Source organism: Somniosus microcephalus, chromosome 13, assembly GCF_052327205.1.
Source record: "Somniosus microcephalus isolate GS21.2 chromosome 13, FLI_Smic_1.0, whole genome shotgun sequence".
Lineage (NCBI taxonomy): Eukaryota > Metazoa > Chordata > Chondrichthyes > Squaliformes > Somniosidae > Somniosus > Somniosus microcephalus.
This window is the reverse complement of record NC_140999.1, coordinates 187,335,057-187,359,361: the sequence shown is the minus strand read 5'-3', so window position 1 is coordinate 187,359,361 and position 24,305 is coordinate 187,335,057. Positions and strand designations below refer to the sequence as shown.

At 40.7% G+C, this 24,305-nt stretch overlaps 1 protein-coding gene across 15 annotated transcripts in view; it reads right to left on the bottom strand.

Annotated features, from left to right (window-relative positions):
- rbm39a (RNA binding motif protein 39a) overlaps window positions 1-22,213 on the bottom strand; it is a 41,199-nt gene extending 18,986 nt beyond the window's left edge. The window contains exons 1-15 of one of the 15 annotated variants that reach the window (XM_086005822.1): window positions 21,872-22,213; window positions 17,257-17,322; window positions 17,082-17,148; window positions 16,688-16,921; window positions 15,470-15,623; window positions 13,948-14,017; window positions 11,158-11,207; window positions 7,399-7,587; window positions 6,956-7,033; window positions 6,103-6,120; window positions 4,372-4,443; window positions 2,791-2,844; window positions 2,416-2,463; window positions 1,770-1,887; window positions 609-761 (exon numbers count right to left, since the gene is read on the bottom strand). In XM_086005822.1, the coding sequence (XP_085861948.1) occupies window positions 609-761; window positions 1,770-1,887; window positions 2,416-2,463; window positions 2,791-2,844; window positions 4,372-4,443; window positions 6,103-6,120; window positions 6,956-7,033; window positions 7,399-7,587; window positions 11,158-11,207; window positions 13,948-14,017; window positions 15,470-15,594 (975 nt within the window). In that variant the 5' untranslated portion in view covers window positions 15,595-15,623; window positions 16,688-16,921; window positions 17,082-17,148; window positions 17,257-17,322; window positions 21,872-22,213. Of the gene's footprint in view, window positions 1-608; window positions 762-1,769; window positions 1,888-2,415; window positions 2,469-2,790; window positions 2,845-4,371; window positions 4,444-6,102; window positions 6,121-6,955; window positions 7,034-7,398; window positions 7,588-11,157; window positions 11,208-13,947; window positions 14,018-15,469; window positions 16,612-16,687; window positions 16,922-17,081; window positions 17,149-17,256; window positions 17,323-21,871 lie in introns of those variants that run through there. The other 14 variants (XM_086005828.1, XM_086005824.1, XM_086005826.1 and 11 more) reach the window with 14 other exon arrangements.
- Between the last annotated feature and the right edge of the window lie 2,092 nt (window positions 22,214-24,305).

The following is a 24,305-nucleotide window of genomic DNA, read 5'->3' as shown; positions in this document are numbered from 1 at the left end:
ATGGACGCCTGAGCAATGTTCCGGCTAAGCTGCACGGGTGCGCAGCATTCTGGAGGTCCCGCGCAGGCCACTCACTCGCTTTTACATGGAAGAAACTGTGCACGAGCAAAAATTTCAATGGGCCACACAGCCAGTTAAAGGGACAGCGCACAAAAAAAATTAGAGGGAACATTGCTCGAGGTGCTGGCACAGGAGTAGAAAGCAAAGCAATTGCTAGAGATGCTCTGGCTAAGATCAGATAGCCAAGAGTGCAACAAAGCTGGACAATGGAGGAGAATGGTGTTGTCAAAGCTGCAGGAGGGTTAATGCACCATGGCAACAATCACAGAGAATAGTCCGGACTGTGGGGCGGGCCGGCCTCGGACTGTGGGGCGGGCCGGCCTCGGACTGTGGGGCGGGCCGGCCTCGGACTGTGGGGCGGGCCGGCCTCGGACTGTGGGAGCAACAACACATACTAGGGCCTTGGAGAGAAATGGGAGGTTAGTCAAGGACAGAGGGTTAGTCAAGGACAGCTTGGGTTGTTAGCAAACAATTATTAATTCAATGGTTCCTAATTTAATGCAATTTCTAATTTGAAGATTATATTGATGTAAAATGGTATTCCTTACCTGTGAAGCCTGAACAATAATTGGCACACCGAGCAGCTTCTGCCCAGTCAGGCCTATTGCGAGTGGAACAGAGCTCACATCGACAAATTCCACATAAGCAATTCCTTTTGAACGTCTCGAGTTCCTATCCGATATCATTCTTACGTCGCGAACCTGCGCAAAGAGGTGTAATACTTGTTCAATTTAACAGCACCAAATCATGTTACATAAGAATGTTTACAAAAGTCACTTGACTCTCAGAAAACCCCATCCAACTAAGCCTCTTAATTTTAAATATACTTAATCCCTAAATAAAGTATATTTATGAAATGGAATCAGAATCACCATAAAACTTCAGCTATTTGGCTACTTCCCTGGTTCAGCTTATTTGAATGAACTGTGCCAAGTGCTGGCAGGATTACTGCCTCTGAAACTGCATTCACCCCCAGATCAGGGGAGTGATCTTAAAAAGATCGGTAGCATTGTAAATTCTCAGCATTTTCTGAGCATGTGGGTTGCTGTCAGAAACAGCAGCCAGTTGGTCTCCAGCACAGCAGTGCAACCCCCTATTCCGTCCCAGAGGATTAAAAACTTACCCGAGGTACCAGGTTACAGGTAGTCCTACAAACTCTAATGCAGAGTTTCTATGGAAGGGTCTTTGCTGGCAGTTGCAGACACCAATCCAGTAAAATGATGGGGGTGGGCAGCAGGAAGGGAAATCATCTGCATTGAATTTAAATGCTCCCACCAACAGGAATAGAGCTGCTCCTTTTTCCTGTCTAAAGCCCCAAAAATGGTACACAGAGCATTTTGAAAATCAGCCCTGCTAGATTTTTTGATGTTCTATTTAATATCCATTGTTCCATATCTCCATGCCACTGCTTCGAGTTTCACAGGTAAAAGCCGCTAGTCCAAAATGCCCGTCATTTCACAGGAAGTACAATAGAACCATACATAACTATACTGATGCAGCACCTCGTCTTGCATTTCAGACCGAATACAAACTTGAAAAACCTACTATTTCCAGAAGCTTACAGGACATGTTTTGAAGAAAATTGAAATCAGACATGGGGCAAACGGGGTTTAAATCAAAACTATTTTTTTCCTATTGAATTAAGCAACTCTGGCGAAGTATTAAATGTATTGCCTAATTAGCATAAATAGCAATCACGACACTCCTACCTTTCCCACAGAAGAGAAGAATTCCTCCAAGTCTCTAGGTCGGATCCGTGCTGCAAGCTGCATACAGAACACTGTGCGGGCATCTCGTTCTTCAGGTGAAATGTTATCGATTGGCTCCCTACAATTAACAGTCAATGTCTTAGGAGATACTGAAAGATTACACGTTCAAAATGCTGTGCAAACAAGATCATATCAATGCCAAATTATCTTCAATCTAAGTTTTCACTAGGACTGTGTTCAGACTTAAATTATCAACCGGTATTTCTGGTGACAATATGCAGACACCAAGCCAAACAAACCTCAATTGTCAGTTCAGCAGGTTTCAAAACTCACCACCCGTCAGTTTGCCACATGCGCAGCTGGCATGTACATTTTTTTTATATTTACATTTTAAAATCCTAATAAAAACAGCTAGATATGGGGACTACACATGTACCAAATTGAAGCCATTTTAGGGACAAGAACAGGAGGTTTAAGGCAGATGGGCTGGCGCATTCTTGCTGCTGCAATAAACTGGCTTTTTAAAATTTGATTTTAACAGCTAGAATGAAACGGAAAGATACATCGAAAGCAAATCTGTTAGATGTATAAAAGTGGTACATATCACAACAAAATAAAAGTTTATAAAACGGAGTAAAAGACAAACCTGTATAAGGAGTTACTATATGTGCCAGTAGTACCCCACTTAAAAAAACTGCACTGTGGACCATCATAGTAGTCACATATGAAAAGAAATGAGAGAGAAGTCCATCAGGCCCATCCTTGTTCACTAATTACAACAGGATTTGTTGTTTACAACCTAAAACACAACCACCCAATTTAAAACAAAAAGTAAATCAACAGAATGTTAAATCCCAATGTAAATCTGGCTGGATTGTTTTTCAGGTTTTCCCCAGTTTACAGTGAACAGCGAAAAGCACTGCTTCTGTGCCAAATGCAATTTTGCATCCATGTACAAATCTAATTAGCATTTTTTTTGTTCCACCACCCATCAAGATTCTCTTTGTATCTAAAGTGTTACCTTATTGGACTCTTATCCTTTTTATGTGGGCTTCTGCTTCGGGAGCGCCTTCGACTTTGGAATTGGAAGAGAACATAAGAAATGAGTTAGTATGCACGCTGCGGGGAAGTACCAAAAGCACAAAGCAGGACGTGCTAGTAGTTTAACTGTTCTAATAAATGAAACAGTTACAGTGTAAAACAGGGACTGGCAAGATTCCAAGAACGAGCAGAGTGATAAAACAGGTTTCTGAAACTGAGCTCAGATACATCTACTCGACAAAATTTGAGTCAGTGAATTGTCAATCAGTTTTTGCAATATAGCGGAATTTGTAGATTCAGGATTATGAACACCAGATTGTTGGAATTCAAGTCCTCTTGGGGTCATGAGCTAAATACACAATGATTTTCATAGTCAACATTATGTAGTCCAATATTCTATTATTGAAATGCATTAAATATTTGGATAAACAGAATACGGCTGCTGTATTCCACCTGAACAAAGTAATTTAAGAAAGATGGAATTATGCATATAGAATGATACAGGAAACTTTGTGCTATCCGGCACCGACGGGACCGAGCTGTTGCCGTCCCATCAAAACTGCCGGACAAACCAGCGCTAATGTTGAAACAGAGATTTTGAGCTCCGTATCTGGCAACAAACCCTGTTGCTTCTAAACAGTCGGCCGTACCTTGCAAGCGTCTCTGTAGCTTAGCAACAGCTTCAGCGAGACCTTGCAGAGCCTGACTGGTGAAAAAAAAACTAACGAAACGGCTCCTGATTTTTGCCGGTGGCTCGAGCATTCCGGACATTTAACCTCCGGATAAACCAAAGTTTCCTGTACTTGAGAAAATGGAACACAAATCACAAGATTCTAACTTCCTGAACAAGTTTCAAACTTAGGAGAGGACAGGTGAACAGACAGTTGGGAATTAACTAAGTTACGCAACAGGATAGTGGAATAGACAGCTAAAGGACAGAGGGGGCTGACTTATCAGCAAATTGAGAAAGATTTGGAAATACTTGGTGAAAAATTTAATAAAGGGGTATCAGAACTAACAGCAAGCAATGCTCCTTTTAAGCTGTGCGGCCACACATTGCTCTGGAGATCCCAGGCAGCCGGCTCACTGGCTTTTAAAGGGGAAAAACTGCGCATGCGTGGAATTTTGAATGGGCCGCACGGCCCCCCAAAAAATTAGAGGGAACACTTGATTGCAAGATATGATGTTTTCTGGAGATTGGGACCAGCTGGATGGATGGCAATGGTCCTTCCCATTCCTGTACATTTTAATGTTCTTGTCCATTAGGTTAACACAAAGTGCAAATAAACTGCAGAATCGTTAAATTAAAAATGACAAACTAATTTTAAAGTTTTACATCAATGTGCTATAGATACAGAGCTTGCTTTCAAACATGAAAACACATCCCTCAGGACTGCAACTTACAGCCCAACGGTTAAAGCCATCAACGCGAGCTAAAAATATTAGACATTGGTGGGCATATTTCAAAGTGTTACTTATATTTAGGGTTACAAATAGCAATGGATCAGTTTGTCATTTTAAGTAGCGCTCCCAGTAAATACAAGTTAATTTAATAATTCACCTTATTTTGATACCGGTTTGCATGCCAATCTTCCCTCTGCTGCTGCTACCACTGCCGAATTTTGGACCAGAACTAGAATAAAAAAAAGAGAGAAAGCCAATTATAGCTACAAGACATCTCAGCCAAAATACTTTCAATAGGGCTGGGATGCATCAACAAGTCTTGCATGTATTACTAATGGCAGCATGAACGCTAGATTTACAATAGTGGAAACATAGCTTCTTATAATGGACGCAGTAACACTAACTTCAGCCACCGGTTAAAAGATTTGTTTTTCCATCTACTCTTATTTATTGTGTGCACCAAGGACTGACTGCCCTGATTCCATCCCAGTCCTAGGTTTTCAGAACTACGATGACCAGATGCACATGCAACTAATCCTTTCATCAACATAAATTTAAATGATGCAAGATAAAAGTTGCTGTGACTAACTACACACAAAAAAATCCCAATTCAAAAGGATGCTGATGAAAATCATTCAAAAAGCAGTCAAAATACACACATGCAAAAGCCACTAATAGAAAATGAAGGGGCAGAATATGAGCTATATGCGATACAAATGTTTTGAACAATGCTAAATGTAAAACAATGGAATCTAACTTTTAAGACAGTTTACATTAAAAAAGTGATGCAAAAACAAAATGCTTTTGGTTTATTTTATATGGATTCTAAAAGTAGTCACGGTCTGAAAATGGGGTTTATAAACTTTAGCCAATATTCAGTGAACAACCCAAATTATTTAAATCAACATGAATAAACCTAGTCACATGGAGAGAAGTCCACTACACACCCACTCTCAAAAGAAATGAGAATCACAATGGAATGAAGTAGAGCTTGGCAGAAGAAAAAAATGTTTAAAATTTCAAGGGGCCAATCAGTCCCCAGCGTGACTACCAGTATATGTAGTCTAGAGGTTATTCACAGCAAAGTTACTAACATTCTTTTAAGAATGCTGCACTGCAAAAATTAGTATGTCGTGCCTTCATGACAGCCCTTCTGGGGGGAAATGTTTTTGGGAAAAATGTCTCCAATCTATATATCCCAAGTTATAGGCTATGGAAATTACAATTTCAGTGACACCATCTCAAATCCAGAAAGTCTTCACACCAATGCAAAATATTCAAATTAGTCGACCATTTAAGATAGTTGCACATCACATCAAATGTTGAAAACCGTATATTAAATTGAAGTGCTTTGTGTTTAAAAAAGTTTGACAGCAATGACAAAAACATAACATTAAAAGAATGAATGGAGTTTCATTCTAAAAAGAATTGCGATTAAATGAACAGGAAGACTAACTAGGTGCAAAGATGGTTCCAAATATAACTAAGATGCGGGTGGAGAACAGGGAGGAAGAAATATCCAAGAAGTAGTCATGAATCTGCTGAAATTTGGGTAAATTTAAGTTTGCAGCATTTTATCCATTACCAGAACATAAGAATGGGATGAGAATTATCGAATTCTGTCAATTAAACTAAACAAAGCGTTTTTAAAGCGGTGGCAGTTACAATGTTTGTGGATAGTTTCACGCCCATTTCAAAAGGACATGTAAGATTGTCAGATTGTGAAGCATGTGCGTTACCAAGTTAACCACTTACTGTTACTGACAGTTAGCATGACGGTGCCATAACATACATTTCCCATTCTCACAACCTTACGGTTCAAAACAGCTATCGGTCTTAACCGTTGAGTATAATCTTAGTGTTAAGAAATAACACTACATATACTTACATAAGTCGCTTCTCCAAACTAAGCAGGTAAAGATGGTAGAAAGAATTTACATGAGTACACACCCAACTTCTAAAGCATCAGCAATTCCACTGTTTTGACTGAGGTCAGTTTAAACTATTACTACTTGTGCAAGCATTGATTATCCTCAACAGCCATCTTGTGGCTAACACAGAAACACGCTGTCAACTCGTGAGCAGAACTGTAGGTGGACAGATCAATTAGAATGGAACAGCGCTGTTCTCAAATTCAATAATGAAATCAGCTCCAAGAACAATCCTCAAGTATTTTTGATGTTTAAAGAAAAACTTTGCAAAACTGAAAATGTATACCATACCAGTACCATATTAGAACATCGGGATTAGAAGCTGCACCAAGAGCAGAGAAACAGATTAAAAATACCCCACAAGTGACACTTTTCTTCCTGTAGACCCTGGATTTAAATTACCAATTGCCGCACAAAAATAATTCCCAATTAGCCGTCCTTTATTGGCCATCTGTGCTGCTAATGTTGTGCAGACTGGTGTAGATTTTTTTGGGGAGGAATACTACGTAAAGAAATTGCCCTCTGTAGTTTTACAAGATGTGCCCTTGAATTAAAAGCAGTTCTGATAGTTTTTTCCCTGCTGGTAAGTGATCATGAAGGGAATAAAAATGGCACAAAGACTTGATCCACTCAAAGCTAACATTTTACAGTAGTACACTAGATTGCAATATACCGAGCATGAGCCATTATTCAGTGAGTTAATGGAACAGCGGATACAGGTGACTACCAAAGAGTCAGGATGGACACAAATACATTACACATTAACTGTATCCTTGTAAGAATATGGGCGACAGCAGCAGAAATTTTCACCTCTGCCATCGGAGATCCGTTGCAATGTAGTGTGGATGTTGACCACTACAATTATCTTTTGATTCATATATTTTGGCCCTGTGTTAACAAAAGGAATTAAAACACTAATTTGTATTGTATAAAAATAAGCTGAAATAAATTAGAGGTCTATCAAATGCCACCCATCACAAATTTGCTCTGGTTAGGTGTACACATACTGAAATACTGGCCTCAAACCAATTCAGGATCCAGTACAATTCATAACATACTATAGCTCTGGATGTGAACACATTGCTACACAGAAGCTACCCTCCAAGTATTCCTGTCTAATTCCGGAGTTCGAAATTATTTTTGAAGTACTTATGCTTGGTAATTGCAGTAGGTTTGCTGAAAAAATGTTAAGATTTTCAAAGTAGTTACTTAAAATATAGAATTAGAAAGTTGAAGAGAAAAAGTGAACATACAATGGGCTCCTGTAACGGCCTCTTTCTACCCTCCGGCGGTCCTTGCTGCGACTGCGGCGATGTTCTCGGTTCTTGCTGCTCTTTCTCTCTCTACTCCTGCTTCTCCTCCTCTCTCGTTCTTTGCTGCGCCTGCGCTCTTTGCTTCTGCTTCGCTTCCTTTCACGACTGTGACTGCGGCTCTTCTTTTTCCTGAGGAAACCACAGCAATGTAAATGAGCACCCGCTGATTGCAGTAGTCGATTCCTAGTAATTCAAAGTTGCTTAATTTATATACGGGAGAATGTGATAATTCATTTTTTTGGTGAAAAAAAACCCAACAGTAGACTGCAAGTTTCACAGCATGATTCTATTGCCAAACGACGCAGCACTGACATGTACCGTGAAACCAAATCTGTACAATAGCACACTACATTCATATATACTAAATTGTGTAGACCGGGGCAGGAAGTTAGAGGGACATAGACAGAGTAAGGGAGTGAGAAACATTATGACAGATGAAGTTCAATGTGGGGAACTGAGGTCATGCAATTTGCATCCGAGAAACACAAATCAGAATATTTCCTGAATGGAGAGAGACTGGGAACTGTGGAGAAGTAAAAGGGTTTGGGTGTCCATGTACACAAATCACAAAGCTAGTGCATAGTTACGTAATCAAAAAGAATAATGGAGGTTAGCCTTTATCTCAAGGGCGTTAGAATACAAAAGTGAAGAAGTGATGTTCAGTTATACAGAGCCTTGGTCAAACCCCATGCAGGATACTGTGTTGCAGGTTTGGACACCTCAGGAATGATATATTGGCCTTGGAGGGAGTACAGCAGATTCATCAGAATGATACCAGGGCTTAAAAGTTCCTTCAAAAAATCACCTGGAGAGATGGCACCATTCTGGAAGACCAAAGGATAACTACGCAACTATTACCATGTGCAAGGAGAAGGAAAACATTGCAATTATTGCGGAGTGTATATTCAATATTCTTGAGGCACAAGGTGGCTTCAGAGCAAAGTACTGCATCGTTGATGTAATTTTGATTGTTTGACAGATTCAACAGAAATGCAGTAAGCAGCATAAGGAACTCCCATTTGCTATCACTGACCCAATCAAGGCTTTTTGACATGATCAGGGTCCCTGGAAACTGCTGTCCAGATTTGGATGCCCAGTGAGATTTGTCTGGACTGTGCGTCAGCTCCACAATGGAAAGCGTGGTAGAATGATCACAGGTAGAGTGCTGCCTGAGCCTTTTGCCATTACCAAATGTGTTAAAACAAGATCATAAAGCTTGCACTTATCCTCTTCGGGCCTTTCTTCATGGCAATGCTCGTTGGCACAAAAGACCCTGCAATATGGAGGTCTGCATACGCTTCCTCACACATGGGAAGATCTTCAACTTGAGTAGACTACCAGCTTCAACAAAGATTGCAGAAAAGGTGATACGTCAGCTTTTATTTGTGGGTGACTGCACTGGAGGATATGCAGTGGAAAACTAGTTAGTAAACAATTTCAGTTTCATCAGCCTGAGAAAACATCCTCAGGTTCACATCAAATCAAGCCTCTCCACTGGTAATACTAAACTAAATGCCAACCAGTGTAGTTATCTAGATAGCATAACAACGTAAGAATTAGGAGCAGGAGTCGGCCATATGGCCCCTTGAGCCTGCTCCGCCATTCAATAAGATCATGGCTGATCTTCGACCACAACTTCACTTTCCCGCCCAATCCCTCGATTCCCCTAGAGTCCAAAAATCTATCGATCTCAGCTTTGAATATGCTCAACGATTGAGCATCCACAGCCCTTTGGGGCAGGGAATTCCAAAGATTCGCAACATAAAAGTGAACTCTTAAATTTGAAAGACTGAACTATCATGGGACCAAACTTGCAAGAAAAATGAAGTGTACAGGGCAGTTGTCATTACTACCCTTCTACATGGGCACGTTCTAGTTGTTATATTCAATAACATCATCCCTTCACAAAATTACGAATTATAAAATCACTGGCTTGGCGGTCAGAACAGGCCATTAGAATAGAAGATGTCAGAATGACTCAAGCATCCAGTACAGTGAGCAGGCAAAAGCAGATGGGCAGCAAAAAAGATAAGATATGCCCAGCCATTCCTCAAGTTATGCCATATCAATGTCAACCACCAGTCGTTTCACAGCTGATCACACAATCAACGATAAACAGCAGTATCTGCTGGAGAAACAGGAACAGAAATGTAGTCTGCAGCCCCAGACAGGCTGTTTGAAAGCTTTCCACTCTTGTACATCCTCCGCAGTAATGAAGACTAATTCTCTTTCCAATAAAGGTTGTCACCTTTGTGTACGAAGAACTACCGACACAATCACTGGACATCTTTAGTGACACCGAATCACTGGAAACAGAGTCAACAAGTCAAAGCTACATGTATAACCTTTCCGCACTCTGCATTACTAGCAGGGGTTGCTGGATATAGATCAGGAGCAAGAGTCCTGGCTGATTTTCACATCCCTAACCAATTGTTCGGCATCCCTAACTGTCCCTGCCAATTCAGCAGACCAGGATTAAACCTAGGAAGTTTCAGTTTTCACTGGATAAATGTTGCATAGCAATTGGGGGAACTCCTTGCAAAGTATGCTGGCATTCCACAGCGGCAGACTTAACCCCCCAAGTGCCACACAAGTTTTCTCACCCAATGCTGACATATTCAGCAGCCAATGATAAGTATGCTTGCAAGCAAGATCTCTTCCGGGTTGCGATGCAAAGGGAACATGTCAGTCTTCCAAGTTTGGGCTTTCAATTGGCTGAAACACTCGAGCCTTTCAAGCTGTTTTCCAGCCAATTAAAGCATTTTGCCAAACTTGTTACCACATTTAGAATGGAGGATGGAAGCTAGGAAGAAAAAGACTTAAGGCAACTTGCCTCGAGGAGGGGGGAAAAAAAATTTAGAAATGGATTGGATCAATTTTATCTATTTTCTACCTAATATTAAAGAACTGTGGGAGGCAGGCGTGAGAGGAGGAGGTGGGATGAGTGGGTGAGCAGAATTAAAGCAAATCAAATTTTTACTTCCAATCTATGTTTTAAATGTATGTTTTAGCTCCACAGGATTAAAATTACAGTAATAAATATTCCCAATGCTGTAGTAATAGCAGTTTGTTTCACAACTAAAAATGTACAAAACTCTGATCTAGGAAGACAATCAATACTGTACACACTGCTAAAATGACATCACTCATCAATGTTTATTTTAAAAATAATACATTAGGGTGTAGACTGTTCTCTTAAGTGCCAGGGCTTAAAGAGCTTGGAGAACCAGAAGCCCCCATCCCAAAATTGGACAGTGTTGAAGAGAGCATCTTGCACCCAATTCTGCAATGAGGACTTTCACTCCACAGTCTCTTACATGCTGCTGTTTAAGAGGAAAATCTATGCTCTAGATTTTAAAAGTATCAGCTGAAATAAAACAGCTCCCTTTCTCTTACAAAACTGACTTAAAAAGGCACAAATCACATGTAGCACCCACCCTAGTGAAGTATTTCAAAATAGAATCAAGACCAATGTTCCCTCTAGGCTGCGCTGCAATCTGCAAGGTATCGCGCGGGCCGCTCACCGGCTTTTCCATTGTAAATACCGCGTATGCGCAGAAATTTAAAAGGGGCCGCGCAGAACAAAGCGCAGCGTACAAGGAGCATTGATCACAACCACTATACTTTATCAGACTTGAATGAAATATATATATTTTGATTGTTTTTTAAATTCTCCTTTGCACACTACAATTCACTTACTTTTTACTACGCTCCTCTTGTCCATTGGCTTTGCTCGATTTGTTCTCATCCTAGGCAGGTCGACAGAAGAACATCAGAATGACGAAGGGGAAACATTTTGCAAGTCGTGAGGGGAAGGGAAGAGGGAATAAGAAAATATAGAACATAATCATTTAAAAAAGTATTACTTATAGAAGAAACTCTAAAGTTTCTTTGGAACGGACCCTTCTATAGACATTATAAGTTTTAGTAATTACATAATTTATAAATGAGGAATTTTAGGAAGATAGGAGGGCAAGATAATCTTGCTGCTACTGACACACCGATCAGTACCAGTGCTAAAAGTGTGCCTAAGACATGTGTGGCTGTGTTAGCTGCAAGCCACAGTTGATTTCCTGCGACCAATCCTGTTCCTCACGTCTTCGCCCATTTGTGCTGGAAGGGTGCGACTGTAAGAGCTTGAAGTCACCTCTCTCACACATCTCGCCCTGAAGCAAACAGGGAATCACACCTCTTAGTAACGCCGATTCCCAAGAAATCTGAAGTCTTCAATAATCCACCAGTTCAGCCTAATCATTCCCTAAATGTGGTCCTGTTTACACAGGGAACATTATTCATATTAAACCGGGTAAAGTGAAAGAAGCACTATTCAAACACAATCCAACTATTTTGCAGCGGCAAAGCTTGACGTATCACATCACAATCTATTTATTTTTCAACACACTAACTGCTCTTTTTTTTTTAAAACTCCTACACACAGCACAAAGTTAACAAGTTAAGGCACCCACTGATTACAGAAGCATACTTAATTCTGAGGTTTATCAAAAACTGAACACATATTTTTAGTTATATGCACAGTGAAGAGTTTCTTGTCTAATACAAAGTAAATGTGTGGTCAATAACTACTGTAAAACCCATGTTTTTTAAAAATGGTGTATTCTTTCTCCCCCCACCCCCCAATTTATGTTAGCACATGTTCCATAGGCATCAGTTGCGCCCTGCAAAGTTGAGTTTTGCGGTAATTTTAATGTTTACAGAATTATGTCACTTTTTTTTTAAACTGACACTAACATCTGCATTACTATAATCATGTGACAGATACTTTCAGATGCCATCGCAAAAACAGTCACAAAATTGAATACCTGACCAGAGTTAAACTCAGTTGTATACACTGCACAGGAAGCATAAGTTTTCTGACTGTACTGAAACTATATTTTACTTAAAAGCTTCCAGCAAAACAAATCTCAGGTATTTGGCAGGACATTTGCCTTTTAGATTTAGAAAGGCTCCTCCCTTACCCCTGTGTGTATGTGTAGTGCGGCATAAATAGCATACTGCGTAGCAAAGTTATGCAATTTGCAGAAGGAAGGACCGTCAAGCCTTGAGCTAGTCAAAACAAAATATTGTGTTAGAACAGATGAAAGACGTTATGCATTTGTTCTGTAGTTTGTAGAGTCTGTTTCAGATACACTTTTCACGTGCATCTACATTTATCCTGCTTCATTCAGCGAAACATCAATCAGATGCAACAAGCACACTACCTACTGGCACGGAGATTGCCTAAAATTAGATGGGTTACTTTTTTGTAGGCTTACACAGGCTGTATTTTAAAATCTACTGAAGAACAGGCAACAAGAAACCCGACTGTCACAATGGAAATTTATCTCATTATGTTCCTGTCTTAATATCTTGAGCAGAGACTGCATAACAATTCCTGAACAATGAATTCACCAATTTAGTTCAGAATTTAACTATTAAAAAATACCAAAACAAAATGGTATTTCAACTACATTCTGCTTTATTAACAATCGGGATAAACCCTCCAAGCCTCTCAGGCCACCCAAAACTCGACAGTTACGCTCCCAACAGTTTCGATTGTAGAAAAGGCGGGATCAAAAGATGGGGAATCCCAAAATAATTTAGTGGAACAAATACATCAGCGTCTATCTTCTGGACAATAACTCTAGCCTACGTTCTGGATTATCATTTTTTTTTTTTAAAGTAACAATGAACTGGATAACAGTGGTTCAATGGCCCACCACTTGAGCGTCCTAAACCCAGCCTGCATGAGACTGCAAAACCAGCCATTTTGTAAGCTTCCAATCATGAATCTTGATTTCTCTGTGTAAACAGGGCCGTGTTTCTCTGTAGAATTTTATTCTATCAATAGTATAAATGCATTACATACAGTGAAAGTAAAATTTAACAGATCAATATAGTTTACGTTTAGGTTCTGTGAAACTTTTTTTGCATGCAGAATATTAGTTTCTCTTCCAAAAGCTCTAAATAATGGATTTTTTTGTTGTTGTTTACAATTCATCTACTCTTTGATACTACAATGCAATAAGTTTACTGTTTAAAACCGTACTTTCACCTTGTTGCTATACCAAAGAATAGGCCATCTTTTCTTGGGCTTTGGGTTTTTACCCAGGGTACCACAGAACAGCGATACTTCACGCAATTACTACCTTATTGTTTGATAGTTCAGACTGGAATCAAAGCTGTATTCATGGTAGTAGAGATGTGATATCACTAGGCAAGTCTACAAAAAGAGATAGATGGGCATTTATTCATCACTCTAATCGAAACTACTGCAAAAAAAGATCTCATTTCTAGTTGCAGAACCAGCTCAACAGTAAAGAAAAACTTTACTTAAATGTAGTGAAATATCTGTATTCTATATGCAGTAAATATTAAAATGAAAGGGTTATGGAACTGTGATATTCAATGAGTATAGCACAGCAGTAGTTTCATAAATGGTGCTATATTGTTCTGTACTTTATGACCTGCGTGGGTGCCATTGCTCCTCACCTCCTTCCTGTAAGGTGCCTCGAGCATTGCTTCGATATCCAAGTCATCTGCCATGTTTTCCGATTGCCACCTGAAAAACACACAAGAGGAGCAGGGACAATTAAGAATACGGAAGCAGTTTCAAATCAAAATGGATTATAAACAGGCACCATAATGTTACAATAGAAGCGACTAAAAATGTTTGGATGTTCCTTCCCAACTTGTTAGCCAAAATCTACCCGCTTCTTTTCCCCAACCATTTTGTTGTACTCATGGTAAACTGCAGTTTTTCACAACGTTACGCCCTTTCCTTGGGGAGGGACGAAGGGAAATGTAGGGATTAGAGAAAAGATTAAACCCTTGGTAACATTTCTCAAATAGCCCAAGGATCCAATTCAAGCTCTTTCCCTTGGGGCATGCAGATCACAAAATAAGCTGCCAAATCTGTTTTTATCGAATATATTTTCAGCATAACGATCTCATTGAGACCAATTACTTAATTGATAAGTTGGGGGAACTTCAAATCTAGCTGCTGTATTTTTGATATGATTAAGTGAGCAAAAATTAATTGCATACTGCATACCTCCTCCTCCCCTCTTCCCCCCCCCCACAAAAAAAAGTACAGCAATAAGCATAATTAAATTTGAGAAACAGACTTAGTGTTTAACATTTTTGCCACAATGCATAGTCACTGCAGATTATATTTAAAGGAACAGTAGTAAAGTTTTCCTTATGTGAAAACTTTAGGTTGAATCTTTTAATAAATCTCCAGTTTACACAGATGTTGCCACTGGTGTCCTTAAGAATCTCAGGAGAAGCAGCTGTCAGACAAAAACTGTAAAAAGTCACAAATAAAAGCATCATACATGACACACAAAAGTTAGACATGTTCAGCAATACCAGAACAGTCCAAGCCAAAGAATACAGTTTAAGATCAATTACTTTATATACAATATTGTCCAGAAAAATCAGTTAAAAAACACAAATTACCGTACAACTGTACTAAATGCAATTGAACTGACTTAAGTAGGAGACTCCTTGAGATCATTAAGAACTGTGGAACACTCCTTGATCAGCCTTTTTCACATCTTTTGCTTGGTTGATTTTTTTAAATTACAGGTGAATGATAGTAGCACCTCATTCGAACGGTCAGCTGAACCAACCGAATATCTTCCAAGAGAAATCGGTTACACTTCTAGCAAATGTATGGAGGTTAAAACATCTGCAGAAAATGCATTCCATTTTTTGGTTAAGGGGATTTCCTTCATCGCTCTCAATCACACTGCAGCGTGGTACATTTAGAAAAGATTAGATCGTCGGTGCGCGTGGCTGGCTGGACACTAGATCCTCATAGTTCTAGCAAGATCATTGATTTTTGCCTTCAAGTCAGGACCACTGATATTAAATCCCAGAGATTCAAGTGAGGAAAATTAATTTAAGTCATAATCAGTCTCAGCATAGTGAAAATTCAACACCGGCACGTTTTCTCCAGGTTAAAGTTAGATTCGATATTTCATGTGTGATGTGGAATTTGGCCACTTACCCCCCAGTTGAAAACTCATCATGCTTCACTGATGTAACAAGCAGTGTTAAAAGGAGTGACAAAAGATGCATCTGCATCGATATTTTATGATCATTTTTAGTTAAATTATATGAAAAATTGCCCATTTCATGTAATTTGTCTCAGATCGATTAGCCTGAAATAAAAATAAATTTCATCTTATTAATATGAAATGCTTTACATGGTTATTCAGGCTCTGATTCTTCCATTTAAATCGCTAATTTTTTAAATCCCTTTTCTTCTCCATGTGATACCCCGTTATTAATTTTCCATCATGTGTCCACCACAAAACTCTTGATTATTTGTGCACTAGGGAAAACAAGGTACTGTAGTGAAAAGAAATATGGTTTACTTGTGTAAAACTTGAAAGTGTTGCAAACTGCTTCTTAAAACAGAAAAATAATTGATTCCAAAACTGGCCCATTTACTGTAGGAACTTTTTTTTTTAAGGAATAGTCTTACAACGGAATCCTGATATACACAACTAGCCTAGGTGGATAAAAAGTTGCTTCCTGAAATTTTCATAAAATTGGACTGCTTATATAATTTGTACTATCACACATTCTGCAGTGTAAGCCATAGCAATAATTAGGGTTCTAGCCTTCAAATATAGGGACATAATAATGCAGATTTTTTTTTGGGGGGGGGGTTGCAGTCCATTGAAAATTAGCCTTCCTTTGTCAACAGCACAGGAGAATCCACAACACAAGTACAAAATGGTTCCTTTTAAAACTCTGCACAAGGCATCCTTCAGCAAGGTAGGATAGTATTCCTTCAACTCCCGCCTCCACAACTTTGAGAGATTAACTATCTGGCATCCTCTAGATAAGTTTAATTCCATGGTATCTACCTACTGAGCCACTTGACATGATCATTTGATTCCATCGGGATTTCAGTTACATGAATTGTACTTAATTTGCATACTTACATTGCCTGATACATTTTTCTTTGCACAATTTAGATTTCTAAAAAAAAGACATAGAAATACACTTATGTTTCTTCCAACATTTGTGTTGGCCTTCAGAGAAAAAATGGCCAGGGGTTTAATTCTCCAGATCCATTAAAACTGGATAATTAAATCTACAGAACGGGGATCTTCCAAAACAAATATCATGGAAAAGTTACATAAAATAAGTAATTTATTGCGGACCTTCCCACACACAACTGAACATTAGTTCTTCAACAGATTAGCATAATCACCCCATTTGTGACATCATGGGCAAAAAAAGTGACGGCAGGGACCTCATCAGCGTTGGCATGGCACTGCACAAATAAGTTGAACCTTACAGGCATACAATCTTCATTATGAAATGACAAGACACAATCCTACTACTAGAATTTGTCCAAACATGCTGATACAGCATTGGTGCCTTGTTAAATATTCTTCAAAGACATCAGAAAGACTGTTCGCATCACGGAGGAGACAACTAATTTCTGAAGACAGAAAAATGGAAAGTTACAGTTGACATCATAAATTATTTTCCTTAAACACATTGATCTTTTGGGCCCATTTCTTAGTATTACTTGTCCTGAAGTAGCCAGCCTCAATTGAAGTCAAAAATGATAAACAAACAGAAATAAAAGTAAATTTTACCTGACCAATTTAATGGATCTATTTGGTTAGCTTTTCCATCTGACAAGTTTGTTAATTTACCCAAAATCTATCAAAAAGAAAAGCCTATTAGCATAATCACATATTTAGCAGGAGCAAACAGTAGTAAAACTAGTATTCAGAGAAGTATTCAGTATGATACAAAACCAGTACATACCCCTAAAAGGCAATGGCTCCACTTGTGTAGTTATGGTCAACAAATGGGGTAAGAGACAGTATCAAGCTAAAAGTAAAGGTTTACATAAACGTAAGAGGTGGAAATCCAGCAGACTAGGAGAGTTATAAAAAGCAACAAAGGGAGGCAAAGAAAGTAGTAGGTGCAAAAAGGGAATATGAAACAACTTGCAAGGGATATCAAAGCTAACAGCAAAAGTTTTTATAAATATATTGAGTGGAAAGAGGAACAGGGGCCCATTAAGACAGATGCGGGTGACGCTGTAAGCAACAATGGGGAAATGGCAGACTTGTTAATTGCATCAGTTTTCACAGTAGAGGAAGAGGACAAAGTAGCTGCGACTCAAAGAAACTTAAAAATAAGTCAAAGGGAGGGACTTAGTGGATTTAATAGAAGTACAGAAGGATTTACTACAAGTACAAAAATGGTAATGGAGAAAACAACAGGGCTTAAGATAGACAAATCGACAGGATCTGATGGCTTTCACCCCAGAGTATTAAAAGAAATAGTTGAGGAAATTGCAAATGCTTTAGTCATAACTTTCCAAAGCTCTTTAGATTCAGAAATTGTGCCTTTGGATTGGAAAATTATAATTGTCACTCCATTATTTAAGATGGGAGGTAGGGAGAAACCAAGTACCTACAGACCTGTCAGTTTAACATAAGTGTTGGGGAAGTTATTGGAAACTATCAGCGACAGAGACTGCGAAGTCAGACAAGCATGAGCCCTTCAGAGAGTCAGCATAGATTTGTGAAGGATGTGTCATGTTGGACTTAACTAGTTGAATTTTTGCTAGATATTCATATTGTGTCTATGGATGGTGTCTATATAAGCTCCCAGAAAGCATTAAAAGTTCCGTACAGGAGATTAGCAAAAATAAAAGTGCATGGAATTGGACGTTGTGATAGGGGTTGTTAATTGGTTGGGAGGTAGGAGACAGAGTGGAATAAAGGGAACGTTCTGATTGGAGGGATGTGACAAGTGGTGCTTCCCAGTTATCTGTACTGGGGCCTCAGTTTCACCATAAATATTAATGATTTGGATGAAGGAAGAGAGAGTTGTGTATCTAAGTTTGCAGATGAGAGCAGGAAGTTACAATGGGGCATATACAGAATAAGTGAGCGGGTAAAACTATGGCAGATGGAGAGTTCCAAGTGGGGAAGTGTGAGGTCATCCATTTTGGATCTGAGGAAGGCAAATTGGACTATTTTCAAAATGGTGAGAGACTAGGAGCGGTGAAGGAGCAAAGGGATTTAGGTGCCATGGACACAAATCACTAAAAGATTATCCAAAAGGCTAATGGAATGTTGGCCTTTATCTCGAGGGGGCTGGAATACAAAGGGGAGGAAGCGATGTTTCAGTTGTACAAAGCCTTGGTGAGACCCCATCTGGAGTATGGCATTAGGTTGAGTACCGTACCTCAGGAAAGATATGGAGGAGGTAAAACGCAGACTCACCAGAATGACACCAGGACTTAACATAGAAACATAGAAGATGTTAAAGGGTTAAATTAACAGGTTGCATAAACCTGGCTTGCATTCCACCCTTTAGACAGTTGAGGGGTAATCTAATCTAGGTCTTTAAAATGGTAAAAGGATTTGATATGGTGAAGAGAAACTATTGCCTCTGGTGGGGGAATGCAGATCAAGGGGGCATAATATTAAAATGATAGCATGGCCATTTAGGAGTGAAATCAGGGTGCACTTTTTCCACACAAGGGTAGTGGAATTCTTAACCACTCTACCCCCAAATTGCTGTGTCAAGGGATATGAAGCAAAGGCCGGTAGCTGGAGTCGAGGAGCAAAGGCCGGTAGCTGGAGTCGAGGAGCAAAGGCCGGTAGCTGGAGTCGAGGAGCAAAGGCCGGTAGCTGGAGTCGAGATAGAAATCAGCCACTATATGACTGAATGGCACAACAGGCTTGGGGGGACTGAATATCGTACTCCTGTTCCTATGTCCCCAGTTACAGGAAGCAAGTGCGACACTCACAGGAAGTGTACGCTAGGTGTCCAACTCCAGCATCTCCACACTAAGAGTATTATATAATTAGCACAAACTGCATGATTTGTGGGGGCCTTTCCAGTGCCCCTGAAGTAAATCTACCAGAATCGCAGAAGGCCTGGGAATTAGTTTGGAACTCAGATGCCGGGCCCTGGCCTCTGCAGCTGGTTTCCAGCGAGCCCTGGCTGCCTCACCCATGGACCCCTACATCAGAAGGCACTAGGCCAGGAATATGGAGCAACAGCAGGTAAACCGAGTTGAAGTACAGGTCAGCCACAATCTGATAAAATGGCAGAACAGGCTCAAGGGACTGAATGACCTACTCCTGTTCCTACCCTGTAAAAAAAAAGGGCTTGAAATTTCACATGCCATTCTATCAATTTAGTAGCACTTTGTATGCCCAAAAATAAATTTGTTTAAAAAATTACTTTTCAAACTATATATGCCCCAATCAGCATATTTTAAGGGCATAAGTATATATACTATCTGAACACATTGTGATTTTGAATGGGTAATCTACACCCATTTTAAACACAAAATTTGGCTTTTAATGTAAGTTCGGAGTTGTTCAAAACTAAATATAATCGCAATATTTTTAGAATTCGTACACTACAGAACGGTTTCAATCAACAGCAAAACACTCCTTTCACTGGTCAAATAAATTACTCATACAAGCATTAACTAGTCTGAACGCTTAACTCAAAACTAAGACCAAAATGAGCTTTCAATTAACTGAACCTTGTGGTAACATTACAATGGATCCTAAGAATGAAGACACCTTGGACCGACTGTCTAACTCTTGGAGAACATGAATGAACAAGGCTGATATAATAAAATGGTTCTCCCCTCTGTCGCATAGAATGGCGATGGAGTGGCTGCTAGTATGTGTGCAACCTTAAAGGCTGCAACTCATTTACTGTACAGCATTCGGTATTTATTGGTTCAAATATGAACGCAGCCTGAAACGGTCCTTTTTTTAAAAACTGCTTTATCTCCTCGTAAAAGACTCTGACCATTTAATAAAAACTCCTGTGAGTCATATTGTATCAAATATTAGGTAGTTCAAATACAGGTTAAGACTAACCTGGATATTTTTCAAATTTAGATGGTTTTTCCAAGCACGGTGTTCAGTAACGACATCTGTATAAAAATTCCTACAACTTAAATTCGCTGAAATAACCTTTACCCCCTACAACTCAGTACCATACGCTTTCAAATAAATAACTTAAATGGACTTTCCTCTCTCAAATTTGCCAATCTAAGTCCTAGAATCATACAATATTACAGCGCAGAAAGATATTTTGACTTGTAGCTATGCCAGGTCTCAAAACAGCCACTTAGTGCCATTCTCCCCCCCAATTCTCCTCCCCTCCCCCCATTCTCCTCCCCTCCATTCTCCTCCCCTCCCCTCCATTCTCCTCCCCTCCCCTCCATTCTCCTCCCCTCCCTCCTTCTTCCCTCCATTCTCCTCCCCTCCCCCATTCTGTCCACTCCATTCTCCTTCCCTCATTCTGTCCCCTCCCCCCCCCATTCTGTCCACTCCATTCTCCTTCCCTCATTCTGTCCCCTCCCCTCATTCTGTCCCCTCCCCTCATTCTGTCCCCTCCCCCCATTCTGTCCCCTCCATTCTCCTCCCCTCCCCCCATTCTGTCCCCTCCATTCTCCTCCCCTCCCCCCATTCTGTCCCCTCCATTCTCCTCCCCTCCCCCCATTCTGTCCCCTCCATTCTCCTCCCCTCCCCCCATTCTGTCCCCTCCCCCCATTCTGTCCCCTCCATTCTCCTCCCCTCCCCCCATTCTGTCCCCTCCCCCCATTCTGTCCCCTCCATTCTCCTCCCCTCATTCTGTCCCCTCCATTCTCCTCCCCTCCCCCCATTCTGTCCCCTCCATTCTCCTCCCCTCATTCTGTCCCCTCCCCTCTCCTCCATTCGGTCCCCTCCATTCTCCTCCCCTCCCAACTTTCTTTCCCCAAAAATTATTTACCTTTTAAAAGCTGTGACTCATGCTTCCACTCCTAACTCTAGCAGGGTGTTCACTACCCTAAGAAACCCACTGTAGGAAAGGAAGTCTTTATTTGGTGTCTAGGATTTTCAAAAATAATTGATAATTTTCATAGGAAAAAAATATGTATTTTTAATAATCATCTCCTTTCAACACCGGCTAAATACCCATTGCTACTTAAAAGCGTAGGTGGTGATGTGTGGGGGGGGGAATGAAGATATAAAAAAATCTCACTCCTTCGGCCACACAGCAGATTGTGTGGAAACGGAGCGAACTCCCACCCAAAGTGTGTTGCACAATAACTTCGACGTTAAAAAGGAAACGGTTCACTTAAAAATAAAAAATCTTCTGCGGTACAGAGAGACTGGCTTATGGGGTTAAATTTGTTAGCTCAAACCTTGATGCAAGACATTTTTTAACCTTTTTCTCTCTCCTCTTGTGAAAAAAATAAATCAATAAAAATTTTTTTTTTCCTGGCGACTCAACTTGAGGGCCGTTTCCACACCGTGAAAAATAACATAAAAGAGAGACACGCGGTCTCCGCCAAGGTCTGTGCGTGTGAGAGAGAGGGGGGGGAAAGAAATAATTTAAAAATTACCTTAAAATGAAAGATTTACGGTCGAATCTGAAGGTTGGAAGTCTTTCTCCTCGGCCTGATGCCTTTTCTCTCGATTTCAGGCCTTGCTGTTCAGGCTCGTCTTCCGCCCTTAGGCCTCGCTGACGATTTTTTTAAACTATATATAGATAGACTTTAAAAAAAACGGATCTACGAGGCAAAGAAGCTTTTTAAAAGGACGTGGCAAATAAAATGGTGAAGAAAGAGCCACGTTGTTTTCAATTAAATATGTGTTGGTGTGCGCGCGTGTGGTTTTTTTTCTCACGGACACAGGAACAAACCAGCGACCTCGACGGCGGAAAGCGATGACAAAATGGCGGCGGGCCCGGCCGGCCGCCCACCCGCGGCAGCGCTCGGCGGGTCTCCCTCGTCACCATGCAGGGGCGGGACGGCGCGTCGCGTCACCGTCACCGCGCGGCGAAAGGGCGCGGCTCCATGGCAACGTCAGTGACGTCCGCCTCTTTCCATTCAGACCCAGAAAAGAGATACAGTGGGCTGGCCCGCCTGTCCTCATCTCACTCACTCACACATAGACATATACACACACATCCACATATATATACACACACACACATACATATATACACAGACACATATATACACACACACCCATATATACATAAACACAGACACACCCATATATATATCTTCTTAGGCAGTCCCTCGGAACTGAGGATGACTTGCTTCCACATTAAAAATCAGCTCGCAGGTGGCTGATTAGTCCAATGCAGGACCTACACACACCCATATATACATACAGACACACACACAGACACACATACATATATACACACACATATATACATATACACAGACACACACACAGACACACCCATATATATATACACACAGACAGACACACACACCCATATAGACATACAGACACACACACAGAAACACACATGTACAAACACACATATATACACACACAATCACACATACATATATACACAGACACACACATATACATACACAGACACACACACACCCATATATACATATAGATACACACACAGACACACACATGTACAAACACACATATATACATGCACACACACATACAAACACACAGACACACACACATACCCACAAACATACGTACATACACACATACATGCACATATACATACACACACATGCACACATCATATACACACATAGAATCATAGAATCGTTACAACACAGTAGGAGGCCATTCAGCCTGTCGAGCCCGTGTCGGCTCTCTGCAAGAGCACTTCAGCTAGTCCCACTCCCCCACCCTTTCCCCGTAGCCCTGCAGTTTTTTTTCCTTCGGGTATTTATCTAATTACCTTTTGAAAGCCATGAGTGAATCTGCCTCCGCCTTTCAGGCAGTGCATTCCAGATTATAACCACTCACTGTGTAAAAAGATTTTCCTCATGTCACCTTTGGATCTTCTACCAATCACATACACACTAACAACAACAACTTGTATTTATATAGTGCCTTTAACGTAGTAAAACATCCCGAGGTGCTTCACAGGAGTGTTATAAGACAAAATATTTGACATCGAGCCACATAAGGAGGAATTAGGTCAGATGACCAAAAACTTGGTCAAAGAGGTAGGTTTTAAGGAGCGTCTTAAAAGAGAAAAGAGAGGTAGAGAGGTGACGCGGTTTAGGGAGGGAATTCCAGAGCTTAGGGCCTAGGCAACAGAAGGCATGGCCACCAAAGGTTGAGCGATTATAATCAGGGATGCTCAAGAGGGCAGAATTAGAGGAGCGCAGATATCTCGGGAGGTTGTGGGGCTGGAGGAGATTACAGAGATAGGGAGGGGCGAGGCCATGGAGGGATTTGAAAACAAAGATGAGAATTTTGAAATTGAGGCGTTGCTTAACCGGGAGCCAATATAGGTCAGCGAGCACAGGGGTGATGGGTGAACGGGACTTGGTGCGAGTTAGGACACGGGCAGCCGAGCTTTGGATGACCTGAAGTTTACGTAGGGTAGAACGTGGGAGGCCGGCCAGGAGTGTGTTGGAATAGTCAAGTCTAGAGGTAACAAAGGCATGGATGAGGGTTTCAGCAGCAGATGAGCTGAGGCAGGGGCGGAGACGGGCGATGTTACGGAGGTGGAAATAGGTAGTTTTAGTTATGCCGCGGATATGTGGTCGGAAGCTCATTTCAGGGTCAAATCTGACACCAAGGTTGTGAACAGTGTGGTTCAGCCTCAGGCAAATGTTAGGGAGAAGGATGGAGTCAGTGGCTAGGGAACGGAGTTTGTGGTGGGGACCGAAAACAATGGCTTCGGTCTTCCCAATATTTAATTGTAGAAAATTTCAGCTCATCCAGAACGGATAAGCAGTCTAACAATTTAGAGAAGGTGGAGGGGTCAACAGAAGTGGTGGTGAGGTAGAGCTGGATGTCTTCAGCGTACATGTGGAAACTGACGCTGTGTTT